The sequence below is a fragment of the Hylobates moloch genome, unplaced genomic scaffold, assembly GCF_009828535.3.
Source record: "Hylobates moloch isolate HMO894 unplaced genomic scaffold, HMol_V3 SCAFFOLD_9, whole genome shotgun sequence".
NCBI lineage: Eukaryota > Metazoa > Chordata > Mammalia > Primates > Hylobatidae > Hylobates > Hylobates moloch.
Window position 1 is genome coordinate 74,593,917 of NW_026652284.1, and position 20,650 is coordinate 74,614,566.

At 38.5% G+C, this 20,650-nt stretch overlaps 1 protein-coding gene across 5 annotated transcripts in view; it reads right to left on the minus strand.

The window, feature by feature from the left end:
• Window positions 1-20,650, minus strand: part of RAD54B (RAD54 homolog B) — a 113,357-nt gene that overhangs the window by 90,582 nt on the left and 2,125 nt on the right. For all 5 annotated transcript variants that reach the window (XM_032760058.2, XM_058444031.1, XM_058444032.1 and 2 more), the window contains exons 2-3: window positions 15,234-15,384; window positions 5,860-6,028 (exon numbers count right to left, since the gene is read on the minus strand). In XM_032760058.2, the coding sequence (XP_032615949.1) occupies window positions 5,860-6,028; window positions 15,234-15,368 (304 nt within the window). In that variant the 5' untranslated portion in view covers window positions 15,369-15,384. The remainder of the gene's footprint in view (window positions 1-5,859; window positions 6,029-15,233; window positions 15,385-20,650) is intronic.

Genomic DNA, 20,650 nt, shown 5'->3' on the forward strand with positions numbered 1-20,650 from the left:
AGGTGATGGAGCATCTTATTCTCAACTAGTTCTGAAACATTACACATATACATACAATACACACAAAAATGTTAAATTTGTGGAAGTTTTTTATACTATCCTTAATTTTTTCTTTTTTCTTTTTTTGAGATAGAGTCTCGCTCTGTTGCCCAGGCTGGAGTGCAATGGTGCGATCTCGGCTCACCGCAAGCCCCGCTCCTGGGTTCACACCATTCTCCTGCCTCAGCCTCCAGAGTAGCTGGGAATACAGGCACCCGCCACCACGCCCAGCTAATTTTTTGCATTTTTAGTAGATACAGAGTTTCACCGTGTTAGCCAGGATGGTCTCGATCTCCTGACCTCGTGATCCACCCGCCTTGACCTCCCAAAGTGCTGGGATTACAGGCATGAGCCACCACACCCAGTCTACTATCCTTAATTTTTTCTGTAATTTTTAAATAACCTTTAACATCAAAAAGTTTAAATTGAAAGCATGACAAAATAACATTGTTTAACTTAGATTGTCAAATATCAAAAATATAAATATATACTTACATATAGATTGAGCATCACAATACATGATAAATGCATTCCTCATGCATTGCTGATGAGAGTATATACCTGTACTAACCTCTGTAGAAGGCAATTTATCATTAGCCATCAAAATGCTAAAGGCACATACCTTGTGATGAGTATCCTACTCCAAGGTATTTATGAATATAGTCTCCTATATGTATGTATTATATAGATATTTATTGTAGCTTTATTTGTAATAACAAAAGATACCAAACAAACTAAATATTCATTATTAAGACATTGGTTAAGTACATTTGGCACATCCACACAATGGAATTAGTTTTAAAAGTGAGATAGTTCTGGCCGGGCACAGTGGTTCACGTCTGTAATCCTAGCATTTTGGGAGGCTGAGGTGGGCGGATCACTTGAGGTCAGAAGTTCAAAACCAGCCTGGCCAACATAGTGAACCCCTGTTTCTACTAAAAATACAAAAAAATTAGCCGGGTGTGATGGCAGGTGCCTGTAATCCCAGCTACTCAGGAGGCTGAGGCAGAAGAATCACTTGAACCCGGAGGCAGAGGTTGCGGTGAGCCAAGATCACGCCACTGCACTCTGGCCTGGGTGACAGAGCAAGACTCCATCTCAAAAAAATAAATAAATAAATAAGGTAGTTCTAAATGCATTGACAAAAAAGATTTCAGTGATATACTGTTGCAGTAAAAATGCAATGTATAGAACAAGGAAGCTAGTGAACAATTATTTAGATGGAGAAAAAAATATAGATACAAATATGTTTCTAGAATACTTCAAAAAAGACATACAAAAAACTAGTAACTGGTTACCTCTGGGGAAGGGAAGTAGATAGCTAGGTAACAGGGAAGGGAGACTTTTTACTATATTCTCTTTTTGTTTGTTTGTTTGAGATAGAGTTTTGTTCTTTTTTGCCCAGACTGGAATGCAACGGCGCAATCTCGGCTCACTGCAACCTCCACCTCCCTGGTTCAAGCAATTTTCCAGCCTCAGCCTCCCAAGTAGCTGGGATTACAGGTGTGCAACACCACACCCAGCTAATTTTGTATTTTTAGTAGAGACAGGGCTTCACCATGTTGGCCAGGCTGGTCTCGAACTCCTGACCTCAGGTCATCCACCCACCTCAGCCTCTCAAAGTGCTGGGATTACAGATGTGAGCCACCACGCCTGGCCAACTTTTTACTATATTCTTAACGCCTTCTGAATTTTTTACCATGTGCATGCATTACCAAAAAAAAAAAGTCACAAGGGATTACATATTGTATGATTCTCTTTACATCACATATCCAGAATAGGTAAATCCATAGAGACAGAAAGCAAATTAGTGGTTGCCAGGGGCTGGAAAGAGAGGAGAGAAAGAGAGTGACTGTTTAATTGATCTGGGGTTTCTTTTTAGAGAAAAATGTTCTGGAACTAGATAGAAGTGACAGTTGTACAGCATTGTAAATATGCTAAATGCCACTTAATTGTATACTTTAAAATGATTAAAATGGTGAATTGTATGTTACATTTTATCACAATAAAAAAACAAACATTTATGAATACAAATAAAACCAATAAAATATTTTAAAATATATTAGTTTCATGAGAGTAATATTTTGCTAAGATTAAACTGCTAATTACAATATAAATATGATACCAACAGATTTGACACACATCTTTTGTGTTTAACAAGCCTTTTATCCAATAGGGGATGAGATGGCTTAATTCATTCACCATCCCTATTTGAATATGGGAAACCTTCATTTGGCAAAAGTATACCACTTATACATTTGTCTACTTGTTCTCATCTGCAGGCATAAAATCATGTAATGGCACTCAATTATAAGGCAGCTATCCAAAAGATCTAGCACAAGCGTATACACTTTTATTCATATCATTTAAAAGAAAACACAAAAGTCTAACTTACCTGAGAATTTATAAACCCTTGAGAATATGTCCAACCATCTCCAAGGACCTAAGACCCACTTAAGAAACATTTAGCTTACTTCTCCACTGGGGAAAGATTTTTATCACTCGCGTTACACCTTTAATCTTCCACTCTTCACTACCTTTTTTCCTCTCAGCCTACAACATACTACCTTAAAACAAAAACACAACAAAACTCTCTAGCCCTCTACCATTCCTTGAGATACTACTTCCTTCACTACCGAATTTATTTATTTACTTACAAACTTTATTTACATACTTTACTCGCATTCACTTCCTCCACTGGCCTATTTGCATTCATCACATATCCATTACAGCATGACTTCTATTCCAAAACACTTGTGAAATTATTCTCTCAAATATTACCAGAGCCTGCAAACTATAATGTTCCAATAGCCTCTTTGTGGCTACTTGACTTCCCTGAAGCACTCTGAAGCCAAAGACAGCCAAGAGACTCAACTAGAGAAAACTGTAAGTTTCTCAGGATCTCTTCATTCAGTCACAAAACATTTTTAAATCTATATACTTTGATTTAAAACCTTAACAAGAGAACGTTCCTGCCTTTGCATGTCACAGTTTTGTGAAGGAGATTCAGGTAAACAGAAAACAGAAAACAGAAACAAGTCTCCTCTCACAGTTCTTCAGAATGAGAAGGAATCAGAAAGAATAAAATCTTTCTCTTTTTCTAAAGAAACTATATAGCTCTGAATATCCAAGAGATCTGGGGCTTCCTGTATTCATTTCTGAGACTCCTATAACAAACTGGGTGGCTTTAAACAACAGAATTTATTCTCTCACAGTCTGGAAACCAGAAGTCCAAAATCAAGGTGACACAGGGCCATGATTTCTCTGAAGGTTCTAAGGGAGAATCTTTCTTGGCTTCTTTCTAGCCCCTGGTGGTTGCCAGCATCATGGGTGGTTATTCCAATCTCTGCTTCCACCATCACATGGTCTTTTTCCCTCTGTGTTTCCATCTCTTTCTTCATAAGGACACCAGTCATTAAATTTAGGGTCTATCTTAATCCAGTATGACTTTATCTTGATTACATCTGCAAAGACCCTATTTCCAAATAAGGTCACATTCATAGGTATCAAGGCTTAGGACTTTAACATATATCTTTAGGAGACACAATTCAAGCCACTACATTTCCCCTCTCCCAGAATTTGGTTTTTGAAAGCCCAGGCTCAAAAGTACCGAACTAGATTGTTCATGAAAAGAAACACCTGTGGAGCTTGGCTCAAAGAAGATAGAAGTGGGCCCTATGGCCATTCTACCACACCCCTAAAGAAATCACATTCCCTAAGCTTTGGGGGAAGTCATTAGTGGTAGACCTACATCTTCATTCTCACACAAAGAATATTATCTGTAAACATGTAGTGTTATGAAGAGACTCAAAGTGTCCCGTGAATTCAAGAAAGTGAAAATGTACTTATCAGGGCTCTTTCAGTTGAAAGAGAAACTAAACTGAAACTAGCTTAAGCAAAAATGACATTAACAATGAATTAAATATTATGAATTACTATTAATCCTGTTTGGTATAATAACAATGTGTGGTTATGCAGAAGAAAACATTTATTTCAAGAAATACATGCTTAAGTGGCTACAGGTAAAGTGGCATGATGTACGCAACTTATTTTCAAAAGGTTGAGAGGAGTGCATCTACATAGAGAAAAAGAAAGAAAGCACACAAATGAGGCAAAATGTTAGTAACTGGTGAGTTTAGGATGTTAACTGAATCATTCTTTCAACTTGAGAGTATGTAGGCATATTTCAAAATAAAAAGGTGATGGGGAAAATGACATATTTTATTTAACTGGGACATACAGATTTGTAGCTCATTTCAAGGTGGATTAGATCTAGAATGAAAAAGATGTGAAAGGGTGAGTGGATACTAAACAGGTCTCTCATCTCTATGCTTTCCTATATACTACATCCCTCTCCAACAATCCACCATAGAGAACAAAACATTTCTCACAAAGCTCTTTTCCCCAATTTAACCTCTTTCTGAACAAGAAACAGGAGGGTATCAGGAGGTTGGCACAGGTTCTTCAGTCCACTGACTGTACTAATCAGAGAAAGCATTAAGGGATTAGGAGTTGAGTAAATTAACTCCCTCTTTATTTTATCTTAACTCTTAACTCCCTTCTCAAATTTAGCAGGGAAGAGAATGAGAAACTATAGTAGAACACAAATAAAGCCCAAGATTAGTAACATAAAAGGCATTATATTCCAGAGTCTAAATGTCATTTTCTGATGAAGAAATTAGAAAAGAACTGGGCATACATGGATCATTATCTACCTCGGGCTTAAAGTAGAAAAGAAAACCTGGGAAAACAGAATAGTCACCTAACAAGGATGGAAGCAAGGAAGGAGGAAGTGGAGAAAATAGGGAGGAAAGAAGGGAGAGCAAGTCAGTAAGATAGAGCAGCAGCTAAATTGCCATGCCCAGAGCTGTTCCTAGGGATCTTCCTATACTGAATCAGCTCAAAAAGTCTTTCTCGACCTTGTTCTGACACCAGTCACAGCTTTTGAAAAGTTATGAGGAGCACATAAATGGCACCAAGATAATGGCCAGATAGGTAAATACAGAATTCCTTTCTGTCCCAACAAGATACAAACCCATTCACAGGTAAAATTCATTAATCATCAGAAAGTCCAAGAACTTCCTTCAAAATGGTTAAGTGCTTAGGGCACTTTGTTGATTTGCACTGGTATCATAAGGATGGCAATTCTGTAGCCCAACAGATGGGGCCGGCTGGCTCAATCTGTTCATTCAACCAAAACATGAATAAAATGTAATTTGGAAAAATACAGTCTAATGATGGCTTTCACAAGGCCAAATAAACATCTATGAACCATCTTAATTATTTTTTTTAGTTACCTAATAGTGATCTCTTACATATACAAAAGGAATCATAATCATTATTTTAACTCAGTTCAACAATAGAGGGATGGAGCATTTGTTAAATGCTTGGTTTTCGTGCAAGTATGTATCTTAATAATTCAACTCTGATTTGAAGTACTCCAGACTCTAATGAATTAACAAGTAACTAATTTCAAGTTCAACTCTCCAATTTTAGTCCTATTAACATGCTTTTTAGAAAAAAATGTATAAATCCTATCTTTAAACACAATCTTGGTTCTTGAGGAAAAGACCACATTTGACCAAGTTTATAATAAACAGTCTTAAGCATACATCTACTATAAAGCACACTTTAATCACACAGTTATTAATCCAATCACTAAAGATAAATTATGACAACAAAAAACCCGAACTACCAACAATGTAGTGATATTACATCAACAATTTTCTAATATAACATATTCATTCTTCAATCATCATTTAAAGAATACTATAATACTATTGGTCAAGCATAAACCTTATAAATAAAAAGCAGTCTTACCTGTATGAGGTGGATCTAATGTTGCCAGTTTAGGTGCTTCAAAACAATATTTTCCACTGCAATTATCTCTGTAATTAATTTCTCTAGTACTTTCTTCACTAGGCAGATTTAAACTGCATATTCTAGGATCATTTTGTGATGGGAGAAAGGTGTTATTATTTGCAGCACCCTAAAAGAAACAAATATATATTTAAATCAGAAATCAAACCTAATTTTCTGTATTTTCTGTATTTTTACATTAAAGATTCTAATTTAAAACATGAGCTACCAGTTATATATATAAATGAGAACTAGATATTTAAAAATAAATTAATATCTGCCAGGCATGGTAGCTCATGCCTGTAATCCCAACACTTTGGGAGGCCGAGGCGGGTGAATCACTTGAGGTCAGGAGTTTGAGACCAGCCTGGCCAACATGGTGAAACACTGTCTCTACTAAATATATAAAAATTAGCCTGGCGTGGTAGCAAGTGCCTGTTATCCCAGCTACTCGGGAGATTGAGGCAGGAGAATCGCTTGAACTCAGGAGGCGGAGGTTGCAGTGAGCCAAGATTGTACCACTGCATTCCAGCGCGGGCAACAGAGCGAGACTCCATCTCAAAAAAAAATTTAATTAAGTAAAATCTAATTTTTATTGCTTGTTTTTAGAGCTATTTTAAATTACGCTATTAAAACTGAACGATATGACAGAATGAAAAATTATGCTTATAATTATAGTATATTTTAAACATACCAGAAGTTTTTAAACAAATCATAACATGCCATTCTCATAGTAAAATGCTCTTTTTCTTGTTAAATTTCTCAATACTAAAATCAATACTTAAATATTTTTAGGTGAGATAATGGTAATGTCACTATGTTGGGTTTTTTTTAACGAGCCCCTACCTCTTTTTTTAAGACATGGGGTCTCAGTCTGGTACCCAAGCTGAAGAGTGCAGTGTCACGACCATAGCTCATTGCAGCCTTCAACTCCTGGGCCCAAGGGATCCTCCCACCTCAGCCTCCCTAGTAGCTGGAACTACAAGCATGTGCCACCATACCCAGCTAATGTTTTTTATTTTCTGTAGAGATGGGGTCTATGTTGCCCAGGCTGGTCTTGAACTCCTGGCCTCAAGCAATCTTCCTGCCTAGGCCTCCCAAAGTGCTAAGATTACAGGGGTGAGCCACTGTACCCGGCCTTAAAAAGCACTTATATTTTAGAGACATATTCTAAAAATTTACAAATGAAAACATATTCCTGGAATTTGCATCAAAATAAGAAGGTAGGGACTCAAACTGGAGTGGAAAAGAAAAGATGAAACAAGAAGCCGGGCACAGTGGCTCACGCCTGTAATCCCAGCACCTTGGGAGGCCAAGGCAGGCAGATCACTTGAGGTCGGGAGTTCAAGACCAGCCTGGCCGACACGGTGAAATCCCGTCTCTACTAAAAAAAAAAAAACAAAAATTAGCCAGACACAGTGGTGCACACCTGTAATCCCAGCTGCTCGGGAGAATCGCTTGAACCCAGGAGGCAGAGGTTGCAGTGAGCCAAGAACGCACCAGTGTACTCCAGCCTGGGCGACAGAACAAGACCCTGTCTCAAAAAAATAAAAAATTAGGCCGGGCGCAGTGGCTCACACCTGTAATCCCAGCACTTTGGGAGGCCGAGGCAGGCAGATCACGAGGTCAGGAGATCGAGACCAACCTGGCTAACACAGTGAAACCTGATCTCTACTAAAAATACAAAAAATAAGCTGGGCGTGGTGGCAGGTGTCTGTAGTCCCAGCTACTCTGGAGGCTGAGGCAGGAGAATGGGGTGAACCCAGGAGGCGGAGCTTGCAGTGAGCCGAGATTACGCCACTGCACTCCAGCCTGGGCAGCAGAGCTAGACTCCGTCTCAAAAAAAAGAAAAAGGGTGAAACAAGCCGGCCAGGCGCGGTGGCTCACGCTTGTAATCCCAGCACTTTGGGAGGCCAAGGCGGGCAGATCACGATGTCAGGAGATCGAGACCACGGTGAAACCCCATCTCTACTAAAAAAAATACAAAAAATTAGCCAGGGGTGGTGGCTGGCGCCTGTAGACCCAGCTACTCGGAGAGGCTGAGGCAGGAAAATGGCGTGAACCCGGGAGGCGGAGCTTGCAGTGAGCCGAGATTGCGCCACTGCACTCCAGCCTGGGCGACAGAGCGAGACTCCGTCTCAAAAAAAAAAAAAAAGGTGAAACAAGATCAGTCACGGCCAGGCATGGTGGCTCACACCTGTAATCCCAGCACTTTGGGAGGCCAAGGCAAGCAGATCCCTTGAGCTCAGGAGTTTGAGACCTGCCTGGGCAACATAGTGAAACTCAGTCTCTACAAAAAAAAACAAAAATTAGCCAGGCACGGTGGGGTGTTCCGATAGTCCCAGCTACTTCGAACGCTGAGGTGGGAGGATGGCTTGAGGCCAGGAGGCCAAGGCTGCAGGCAAGCTGAGATCACACCACTGTACTCCAGCCTGGGCAACAAGCCAGACCCTGCCTCAAAAAATAAAAATAAAAATAAGATCAGTCATAAATTTTCAATTGTTGAAGTTAGGTAATATGGACAAGGAAGTTCACTATGTACTATTTCCTCTTTTTTTTGTATATGTATGGGTTTTCTATTGCTGCTCTCTCAAATTACCAGAAATTTGGTGGCATAGAACAACACAAATTTATCATTTTATAGTTTTGTAAGTTAGAACACAGACTTAGGTCTTACTGCGTTAAATTCAAAGTTATCACCAGGGCTGCGTTCCTTTCTGGATGCTCCAGGAGAGAATATATTTCCTTGTCTTTTCAAAATTCTAGAAGCCACCCAAATTATTTGGCTTAGCCCTCTTCCTCCATATTCAAAGTCAGCTACGTTACATCTCTCTGCCCCTGCTTCTCTAATCACCATCTCTTTCTCTGATCCTCTTCCCTCTCTCTCTTCCACTTCTCAGGACACTTATGATTATACTGGGCCCACTCATACCATCCAGGGTAACCTCCCCATCTCAAGGTCCTTAACATTAATCACGTCAGCAAAGTCTCTTTTGCCATGTAAGGTAACACAGATTCCAGTGATTAGGACATGAACATGTTTAAAGGGCCATTTTTTCTGTCTACCACAGTAGTACATGGTTGAATTTTTTTTACATAGAAATTCACAATAATAGGCAAAGTTGTCATGTTATTATAAACACTCATCTTTTTTTTTTTTTTTTGAGACGGAGTTTTGCTCTTGTTGCCCAAGCTGGAGTGCAATGGCGCAATCTCGGCTCACTGCAACCTCCGCCTCCCAGGTTCAAGCAATTCTCCTGCCTCAGCCTCCCAAGTAGCTGAGATTATAGGCATGCACCACCACGCCCAGCTAATTTTGTATTTTTAGTAGAGACGGGGTTTCCCCATGTTGAGGCTGGTCTCGAACTCCTGACCTCAGGTGATCCGCCTGCCTCAGCCTCCCAAAGTGCTGGGATTACAGGCATGAGCCGCCGCGCCCAGCCACAAATACTCATCTTAATAAATTTCATGGTTAGTAAATAAAGTTTCCAAAAAAAACCCGATAATTTTTTTTTATTTTTTATATCTGATTAGATTTTAAAGTAAGTCAACTAATGAAGGTCACAAATTTTCTTTTTTGCAATATTTTATTTTCATATAATTTCAAATTCATGGAAACATTCCAAAAATAGTATTCCTATATACCTTTACCCATATTAACCATTGTTTTACATTTTCTTCCGTTTCCCTCTCCCTTTGCTCTTTCTGTGTATGTGTGTACAAACACACGTGAGAGTAAACTGCAGACACTATGCTCCTTCGCCTCTAAATATTTCAAGGTGTGTTTCCAAACACTCTCTTCCATAATCACAGTAAAATTATCAAAATTGATCATTTAACACTGGTATAATACCAGTATCTAATCCACCATCTATATTCAAATTTGGTCACTTATCCCAATAATGTCTGTTATAGATTTTTCCCCAAATCAGGATCCAATCCTACACCACACATTATACCTAGTCAGTATGTTCCTTTAGTTTCCTTTAATCTCTAACTTTATTCATCATTTCTGATCTTGAAATTTCAAAATTTCAAAATAAGGCCAGTTATTTTGCTGAATATCCCTCAATCTGGATTTGTCTGATGTTTCCCTATGATTAGTTTCAGATTGTGAATTTGGGGCAAGAATACAACAGTTCATCATATTAGGAGGCACATAATATTGGTTTGTTCCATTACTAGAGGTATTAACTTTGATCACTGATTAAGGTGGTGTCTGCCAAAGTATTTTTCCCTTTGTAATTTTTTTAAGTATGTTGTGAGGAGATACTTGAGTATATTCAAATATCCTACTTCCTCATTGAACATTTACCCACTAGTTTTGGCATCCATTGAGACTCTCTAACACCATCATTACTTCTATTTCTATGCTTTAGCATTCCACTGTAAGGAAGAGTTTAATCTTCATTTATTTATTTATTCATTTATTTATTTATTCATTTATTTACATATATTAGTATGGATTCTGACTCCTGTATTATTCAATGGGTTACAATCCATTAGTATATTTCTTTTGATGTTCAATTTGTTCCAGATTTTGTATTTATCAGACCAATCAAGTAAAAACCACTGAAGTCACCAAAGCAATACTTTTTCACTATAGGTTAATTCAGCCTAAGATAAGAAATAATTTAAAAACAAAAAGTTAAGAATGTAACAGACAAAGTAAAAAGATGGCGGAGTTGACTGCTAAGCCTAATACTTTTAGGCTTCTCATGTTACCTTGCTTAAAATTGCTGTATAACTTCAAAAATGCCCACTTCAGTTTTAAAAAGTAAAATAACTATTTAATTTATTTAAAGAATTAAAAGAAAAAAATAGTAAATCAGTGTTTTTGCCTAGAATTAGTCCTTAGACACTACATCAAAAAACAAATCTTGGCCAGGCGTGGTGGCTCACGCCTGTAATCCCAACAATTTGGGACACCAAGGCAGGCGAATAACCTGAGATCAGGAGTTCATGACCAACCTGGCCAAAATGGTGAAACCTCAACTCTACTGAATACAAAAATTAGCTAGGCGTGGCAGCAGGCGCCTTTAGTCCCAACTACTCCAGAGGCTAAGACAGGAGAATCGCTTGAACCCGGGAGGCAGAGGTTGCAGTGAGCCAGGATCATGCCACTGTACTCCAGCCTAGGTGACAGAGCAAGACTCTATCTCAAAAATAAACAAATAAATACATAAATAAATAAATAAATATTGGCTGGGCACAGTGGCTCACTCTAGCCTGGGCGACAGAGCGAGACTTCGCCTTAAAAAAAAAAAAAAAAAAAAAAAAAAGACAGTTCTCCAAAGAGATACACAAATGGGTAATAAGCACACATAAAAGTGCTCCATATCAGCTATCAGAGAAACACAAAGCAAAACCACAATGAGGTACTACTTCACCCACTAGTATGGCCATAATCAAAAAGATAGTAAGTGTTGGTAGGGATATGGAAAAATTAAAACCTTCATACAATGATGGTAAGAATGAAAACGGTGCAGTCAGCTTGGAAAAGAGTCTGTCAGTTCATTAAGAGGTTAAACATAGAATTATCATGTGATCCAGCAATTCTACTCCTAGGAATACACTCAAAAGAAATGAAAACATGGCCAAGTATGGTGGCTCACATCTGTAATTCCAACACTTTGGGAGGCTGAGGAGAGGATTGCTTGAGCTCAGGACTTAGAGACCAGCCTGGGCAACATAGGCAGACGCCATCTCTATAAAAAATTTAAAAATTAGCCAGGTATGATGGCACATGCCTGTGGTCCCAGCTACTTAGGAGACGGAGGTGGGAGGATCACTTGAGCCTAGTAGGTGGAGGCTGCAGTGAGCCATGATGGTGCCATCATCAAGACCCTATCTCAAAAAAAAAAAAGAAAGAAAGAAAAAAGAGAGAAATGAAAACACATATCCACACAAAAATTTGTACACAAACATTCATATTACTCAAAATTGCTAAAAAGTGGAAACAACCCAAATGACCATTAACTAATGAATAGATAAATAAAATGTTGTATATTAAAACAACAGATTATTCAGTGTGGCAGGCAGAATAACGGCTCCCAAAGATGTCCACACCCTAATTCCCAGAATCTGTGAATGTATTGTTATGTGGTAAAAAGGACTTTGCAGATGTGATTAAGGACCAGGACCTCGAAATGGAGAGATGATCCTGGATTACCCAGGTGGGCCTAACCTAATCAAATGAGTTCTAGCTGCAGAAAACCAAAGAGAAGGAAACGTGAGAACTCAAACGTGCTTCCCTGGCTGTGAAGACGGAAGAAGGGGGCCATGAGCCAAGGAACGTGGTGACCTGGAAAAGCTGGAAAAAGCCAGGGAACAGATTTCGCCTAAAATCTCCAGAAATGAATGTAGCCTTGCCAACACCTTGATCTTAGATCTGTGTTGAACTTTTGACCTACAGAACTATAAGATAATTCATTTGTGTTGTTTTAAGCCATTAGATTTGTGGTAATTTGTTTCAGCAGCAAGAGAAAACTGATATTTCGGCAATAAGAAATAAATTACTGATAAAAACTTTATTTTTGGTGTCATGAAAATGTTCTAAAATTGATTGTGGAGATGGCTGCACAATTCTGTGAATATACTAAAAACCACTGAGTTGTAGTAAGTAGACTGTATGGTATTTAAATTATATCTGTATTAGTCTGTTTGCATTGCTATAAAGGAATACCTGAGACTGGGTAATTTATAAAGAAAAGAGGTTTATTTTGGCTCACAGTTCTGCAGGCTGTATAGGAAGCATGGTGCCAGCTTCCATTTCTGATGAGGGCCTCCAGAAGCTTATAATCAGGGCAGAAGGTAAAGGGGGAACCTGCGTCTCAATCGGAAGAGTGAGAGCAAAAGAGGGAGGGGGGAGATGCCGTACTCTTTTTAAACAACCAGATATCACATGGACTCAGAGCGAAAACTCACTCATTACCATGAAGACAGCACCAAGCCATTCATGAAGGATCCATCCCTCACGACCCAAATATCTCCCATTAGGCCAACCTCAAACACTGGAGGTCACGTTTCAACATGAGATTCTGAAGGGACAAATATCTAAACTCTATCAATACCTAAATAAAGCTGTATTTTAAAAAGGAAAGAAAGAAAGAAACCTTATTAAGAAAACAAAAGCCTATGTTTTCTCCTTACAGTGTGCCAGAATTTTTACATTGGTAAGTGCTGAACAATCTGCTTGGGAAAGAAATATAGGATAAAACAAACACACACAGACCAAAAAAAGCAGAGTCAAAAATTAGAAGGTTTTTTCAGCAAAAAAAAAGACACCATTAAAAACCAGGCAAAGACCTTAAATAGACATTTTTCCAAAGATATACAAATGGCCAATAAGCACATGAAAAGATGCTCAGCATCACTAGTCATTAAGGAAATACAAATCAGAACCACAGTGAAATACAACTTGACAACTACCGAGATGCCAATAATAAAAAATTTTTTTAAATGGAAAATAACAAGTGTTCCTGAGGATGTAGATGCTACAACCATTACACATTCCTGGTGAAGATGTAAAATGGTACAGCTATGAAAAACAGTTTGATGGTTCCTCAGAAAGCTAAACACAGGATTACCATATTACCCAGCAAATCCATTTCTAGTTATAACCCAAAAGAACTAAAACAGGAACACAAACAGAAACTTGGATGCCAATGTTCATAGCAGCATTATTCACCATGGCAAAAAGGTGGAAACTGCCCAAGCATGCATCAAATAGATGAATGGATGGATAAACATAATGTAGTAAAACCATATAATGATTATTCAACCATACAAAAAAATTAAGTTCTGATACACGCTACAACATGGATGAACCTTGAAAACATTATGCTAAGGGAAATAAGCCAAACACAAAAGGACAAATATTGTATGATTCCACTTCCATAAGGTCCCTAGGGCAGTCAGATTTATAGAGACAAAAAGTAGAATAGTGGTTATCAGGAGCTGAGTGGAGAGAATGGGGAGTTAATGTTTAATGGGTACAGAGTTTCTGTTTGGGGTAATGAAAACATTTTGGAAACAGATTGTGGCGATGGTTGCACAACAGTGTGAAAGTCATTAATGCCACTTAATTGTACACTTAAAAATGGTAACGTGGCAAATTTTATGTTACATATGCTTAACCACAATAAAAAAGAAGAGGGAAAAAATTAATAGACTTTAATCCCTATAACACAAAAGGATCAGGGAATTGCAGAGTAGTAGGTAGTGTGAATTCTCCATTTTATATGCCTACTTTATACTTTATATACCTTTCATATATACTAACACCTTTGATCTTAGACCTAAGACCAAAACAATCCTTTTTCTTAATAGTAAATGAGACACGTTAAGACTGCTTTCAGTATTCACTTTTTTTTTTTTTGGGGCGGTGGGGGACGGAGTCTTGCTCTGTCACCCAGGCTGGAGTGCAGTGGCATGATCTCAGCTCACTATAACCTCCACCTCCCAGGTTCCGGCAATTCTCCTGCCTCAGCCTCCAGAGTAGCTGGGATTATAGGCACGCGCCACCATGCCCGGCTAGTTTTTGTATTTTTAGTAGAGACGGAGTTTCACCATGTTAACCAGGCTGGTCTCGAACTCCTGACCTCAGGTGATCTGCCCGTCTCGGCCTCCCAAAGTGCTGGGATTACAGGCATGAGCCACCGCACCCAGCCAGTATTCACTTTTTATAGATAAAAATGAGAAGAAATGTTTGGAATAGTGATATAAATCATTATGTATTTTTTCCTCTTTAAATGACCTTAAAGAAGTTTTCACTTATAGAATCTCCACCCCTTCCCTCAAAGAGGTACTTACTTACCATTACCAAAAGTTTATTTTATAGACTCAAGTACATCTTATTCCATTGATTGATTGAATGAGACAGGGTCTTGCTGTGTTGCCCAGGCTGGAGTGCAGTGGCACAATCACAGCTCACTGCAGCTTCGACCTCCCAGGCTCAAGTGATCCTCCCACCTTAGCCTCCCAAGTAGCAGACACTCCAGGTGCACACCACCACACCCTGCTAAATTTTTATTTTTTGTAGAGACGGGGTCTCACTATGTTACCCAGGCAGGACTTGACATCCTTAGCTCAAGTGATCCTCCCGCCTCTGCCTCCCAAGGTACTGGGATTATAGGCATGAGCCACTGTGCCCAGCCTGTTATTCCTTTTTAAAAAAAAGTATGTAATCTTCATTTCCAAGGTTTTTAGAAGAGGTTTTCAGAGATACTGAAAATTCCTACAGGCAGAAAATACTGTTAACTCTTTAAATGGCATTTTCTTAAACATACATGCTTCTCTATATTATCTATATTATGAGTCCTTTTTTGCCTTACCTCAAATAATTTTATATCTGGATTCAGTTTTGTAATCTCTTCATTCAGACCTGGATTACTTCTTCCTGGAGGTATAAATTTTGGTTTTTTGAAGGAATTCCCCTGCAACTGACTTGGTGCTGCAGATCGTCTCATATTCAGCAGTGGTGACCTGAAAAATACCCAAAACAGTAACTATCCATGAATCTAATTACAATCACCCTCAAATATAAAAATAGCTCAAAACTACAACTGAGATGGAGCAGGAACCCCTCTTAGGGGCCTGCCTGGAACCCCAAGCATAGAAACAAAGGAAAATCTTCAGTTCCTTCAAAGGAAATTCCAGGCACTTAGCTAGCCCTGAGAAGTATATGAGCAATATGATTAGCAAGAAGGTAATAGCTTAAAATAATGGTGAGGGAAGCTAGAGTGACAAACTGTTTGGTTCCCTCTAGAAATTAAAGGTAACATCTTAACATATGTCCTTGAGTTGTTTTTCAGAAATCCAGACCCCCACCCAAATGGAAAATACTGTCTACTGGCATATAGACCTCAGATTAGGGGAAACAGGACTGAACTCTAACTGCTATTCTTTGTTCTAAATTTCTTCTTCAGGGGCCTGGAGGAAGTCATACCCACAGGCCAGAGCTCAACATTCCTTTCCGCTGACCCCAAGTTTTTAGACAAAGCTTCACTTCCTTAACCAATCCCAAATCAGAGAATCTTTTAATACATCTATGACTCCTAAGCCCCCACTTCAAGATTTCTCACCTTTTTAGGCCAAATCAATGATGCATTGATTTATGACTTTGCCTATAACCTCTGCCTCCCCATCTTTAAAAATAGTTACATGTAAGCCATCACAGAGTTTGGGTCTTAACCATTAGCTGCCCATTTTTCCTCGCTTGGCACCCTGCAATAAATGCCATTCTCTTGCTGCAAATCCCAATGTCTGTGGACAGCTTTGCTGTGCCAGGCAGGCCGTCTCAAGTTTGGTTTGGTAATACAACCATGACATATGTAAAAAGGTAAAAGGGGCTGGAGTAGTGGTTCATGCCTGTAATCCCTGTACTTTGAGAGGATGAGGCGGGAGGATCCCTTGAACCTAGGAGCTTCGTCTCTATTAAAAATTAAAATTAAAAGAAAAAAAAAGGCCGAGGGCAGTGGCTCACGCCTGTAATCCCAGCACTTTGGGAGGCCGAGGCGGGCGGATCACGAGGTCAAGAGATTGAGACCATCCTGGCTAACACAGTGAAACCACATCTCTACTAAAAAAAATACCAAAAATTAGCCGGGCGTGGTGGCGGGCGCCTGTGGTCCCAGCTACTCGGGAAGCTGAGGCAGGAGAATGGCATGAACCCGGTAGGCGGAGCTTGCAGTGAGCTCAGATCACACCACTGCACTCCAGCTTGGGCGACAGCGAGACTCTGTCTCAAAAAAAAAGATAAGAGGAGCTTGGTGGTGCATGCCTGTAGTCTCAGCTACTCAGGAGGCTGAGGTGAGGGGGATCCCTTGAGGTCAGGAGTTCAAAACCAGTCTGGGCAACATAGCAGCAAGACTTCAACTGAAAAAACAAAAACAAAACATAAGAGAATAAGCCTGAGAAAACAAGTTCAGGCTGGGCAAAGTGGCCCACATCTGTAATCCCAGCACTTTGGGAGGCCAAAGTGGGAGGATCGCTTGAGCCCAAGAGAGCCCATCTCTTGTTTTTTTTTTGTTTTTTTTTTTTAAAAAGGAAAAGAAACTAAGTTCAATAGCTAGTAAGATTTTTTTTTTCATCAAGGGCTATTGAAAAGAATTTAAGATTTAAATTGAACGGTGATACGGTTCGGCTGTGACCCCACCCAATCTCACCTTGAATTGTAATAATCCCCATGTCAAGGGCAGGGCCTATTCTCGTGGTAGTGAATAAGTCTCACGAGATCCGATGGTTTTAGAAATGGGAGTTCCCCTGCACAAACTCTCTTGCCTGCTCCCATGTAAGACATGGCTTGCTTCTCCTTTGCCTTCCGCCATAATTGTGAGGCCTCCCCAGCCATGTGGAACTGTGAGTCCATTAAACCTCTTTCCTTTATAAATTACACAGTCTTGAGTATGTCTTTATTAGCAGTGTGAGAACAGACTAATACAAATGGTGTAAATTTAAGTATATGTCATTCTGATAATACTATAAGCATATCTTCTTTAAAGCATTTTAAATAAAAATTTCAAAATGTAAAGAAATACAATTCACATACAAATATCAAACATGTTGTCTTTTTTCTATTCCACTAATCCATAAACCACATGAGGGTGGCAATCTCATGCTTGTTTTCTCCACCACTAATGAGTATAATGTGTCTGGCAACAGTGACAGATACATTACCATCACTAACAAATATTTTGAATGAATGAAATCTGGCAATTTAAAAGGTATTTTTATAATTCAACTTGTTTTTACTATCCTATTTCATTTGAAAACAGTGGAATTTTTTAAAATATAAATCAAGAGACTAGAACCAGGTTTCCCAACTTTCGCTCAATCTTATTTCCACTAGGACTAGATAGGGGAACAAATGGAAAACAAGGACATTACATACATACATCATGTTTCTGCAATGGATAGTAGCAAGCATTCCAATTCAAATCAACACCACAAAACACTATTTAACATAAGCCATCAGCAAGGATGAACATGACTACCAATGTTATCTGTTTCACCCAGAAATTCCAATTCTGGCAATTTAACCTAAGGAACTATCGGAGATAATACTAAGTAACTACGTATAAGAATAATCAGCTGGGCAGGACACAGTGGCATGTAATCCCAGCACTTCAGGAGGCCGAGGCAGGTGGATCACCTGAGGTCGGGAGTTTGAGACCAGCCAGGCCAACATGGCGAAACCCCATCTCTACTAAAAATATAAAAATTTGGGGCCAGGTGCAGTGGCTCACACCTGTAATCCCAGCACTTTGGGAGGCCAAGGTGAGTGGATCACCTGAGGTCAGGAGTTCAAGACCAGCCTGACCAACATGGAGAAACCCTGTGTCTATTAAAAATACAAAATTAGCCGGGCGTGGTGGCGCATGCCTGTAATCCCAGCTACTCAGGAGGCTGAGGCAGGAGAATCACTTGAACCCGGGAGGCAGAGGTTGTGGTGAGCCGAGATAGCGCCATTGCACTCCAGCCTCGGCAACAAGGGCAAAACTTCGTCTAAAAAAAAAAAAAAAAAAAAAAAAGAAGAATGATGCTAGTATCAATTACAGTAGGGGGGAAAAAGGGAAACAAATGTCCATAATGAAGTACAAGATAAATTATGGTACATCCACACAACAGAACACACTCTCTTCATATACCACCAAAATCAAGTCAGTACTATTCCCCAAGCTAGCCATGTTCTCTTTTTCTCTTTTTCTCTAGGCTTTGAACAAACTTTCCGTAATATAATGTTGGGAATGCTTTTTCCCACTTTTCTTTGCCTAATTAATTCTACCTTATCCTCTAGGAGTCTTAACCATGAGCCCCCTTCATCTCCTCCCAAAGACTGGACTGGAGGACCTTCCTGTGTAGGCACTACCCAAGCACTTTTCACACTGCAATGAAATTTGCCCTATCATTCCCCCTGAGCTATTAACTCAGGCATGAAATCTTACGTACAATTCATCACTATATCGCCAGTACCAAATACACAGAAGGAGTTCAGTATTTGTTATGTGAATGATACCATTAATGGGTGGCGGCGGCGGGGGAGAATACTTTAAAAAAATGTTTAATGACATGAGAAATGTTTTGATAAATCAAAGGAAAAATGGCCACAAAACATGTCCAGCCTCATTCTAATTTTTAAAAAGGAAGAGAAAAAATAAAAACGATAATGTGTGTATGTACATTTAAAAGATTAGAAAGCAAAGGAGCATGAGAGAACTGTTTGAGGTGATAGAAATAATCTATATAAGATTGTAGTATGGTTACAGGAGTATATATACATCTGTATATGAAAACATCAAAATGTACACATCTAACTGCACACTGTACATTGTACTGCTATAAAGTAGATATAATATACATGTTATATATTAAAATACACAATTGTTTTTAAAAAACTAGAAAAATACATGCCACAACATTAACCCTAATTATTTCTAGGTCTGGTTAGAATATCAGTAATTTTTATTCTATTCTGAGTTATTTTCTGTATATTTCAAATTTTTTACAATGAAAATGTTACCTTTGTAATAGGGAAAAGTATCATTAATTAGATTTTTTAAATTATCATATTTCATCAAATCTAAAATGCCATCAATTATAAGACATACTCTTGATTGTTAGTCCATATAAAAGAAGTTTTTAAAAATAAAAATTTTAAAAATAAAAATTTTTTAAATTGTAAGATGTACCATTATTTTATGTATCCAAGAAAAAAAGTGTAGCCAATTAAACCATGATACACTATCATTGATGGTTAGACATTTCCCAATTTCATCAATGTTAAAATGATGAAACATGTAAATATTTGATATATAACCAGCCTTTACATAGTTTGAGGAATGAGTAGGAGAGATCACTCTCTTCTGTTTCTTATTCAAGGACGAAATGGATCTCTATTAGTACAATCTTTAATCTTAAAGCAAATTACGAAACAGATGGTTTTTGACTGCTTTAGAAGCAGTATTTACCAATACCAGAAGTCAATACGAATTCTGGCCAAACAAGTCACGCCAAAATAACTTCATTAAACTAATTTCCTTTTTATAATGGGTAAGCAGAATACTACAGGTCTCTAAATATATAATTGACACAAGTTTGAAACTGATTAACGGTAACTGTCACAAGACGACATGGATGTTAGGCCTTGCATTTAGACTCAGTTACTTAATGGTCAAATGAAATAGAACAATAGAAGCTGAAATTTAAAACTAAAGATTTTAGTGACTACAGCTCAACTGAAATAAGATAATGAGCCTTCTTAAACTAATAAATTTCTAGATAGCATTAATAAAAATATGATGTCCACATCATGAAATGTAATGAGTTCTGTTCTATACATTAGTCAGACTCCCCTTTAATACTGTGAAAATTCTGACACTTTTTTAAAAGGAACACTTAAAAAATACAGAAGTTAGAAACATCAACAGTAGAAATTAAGGAAACCAGAGTGTAGTTCAGATTCTGCTATTTCAGGGATGCTTAACTTTGGGGAAGCTATTTAACTCTCTAGACACCAATTTTCTCATTTATAAAATAAAGAACGAACTAGATGCTAAAATTTCTTTCAACACTAAATGCCAAGAATTACTACCCTAAACCCTTCTACATCTAATACATGATTTCTGATTTTTCAATCCTCCTATTTATTTTGTAAACTAATAAAAATGATAATGCAAGCATACAAGCATCAGCACAGAGCAGTGGTTAAGAAAACAGACTGACTCCGGAGCCAGCCAGGCTGCCTGGCTAG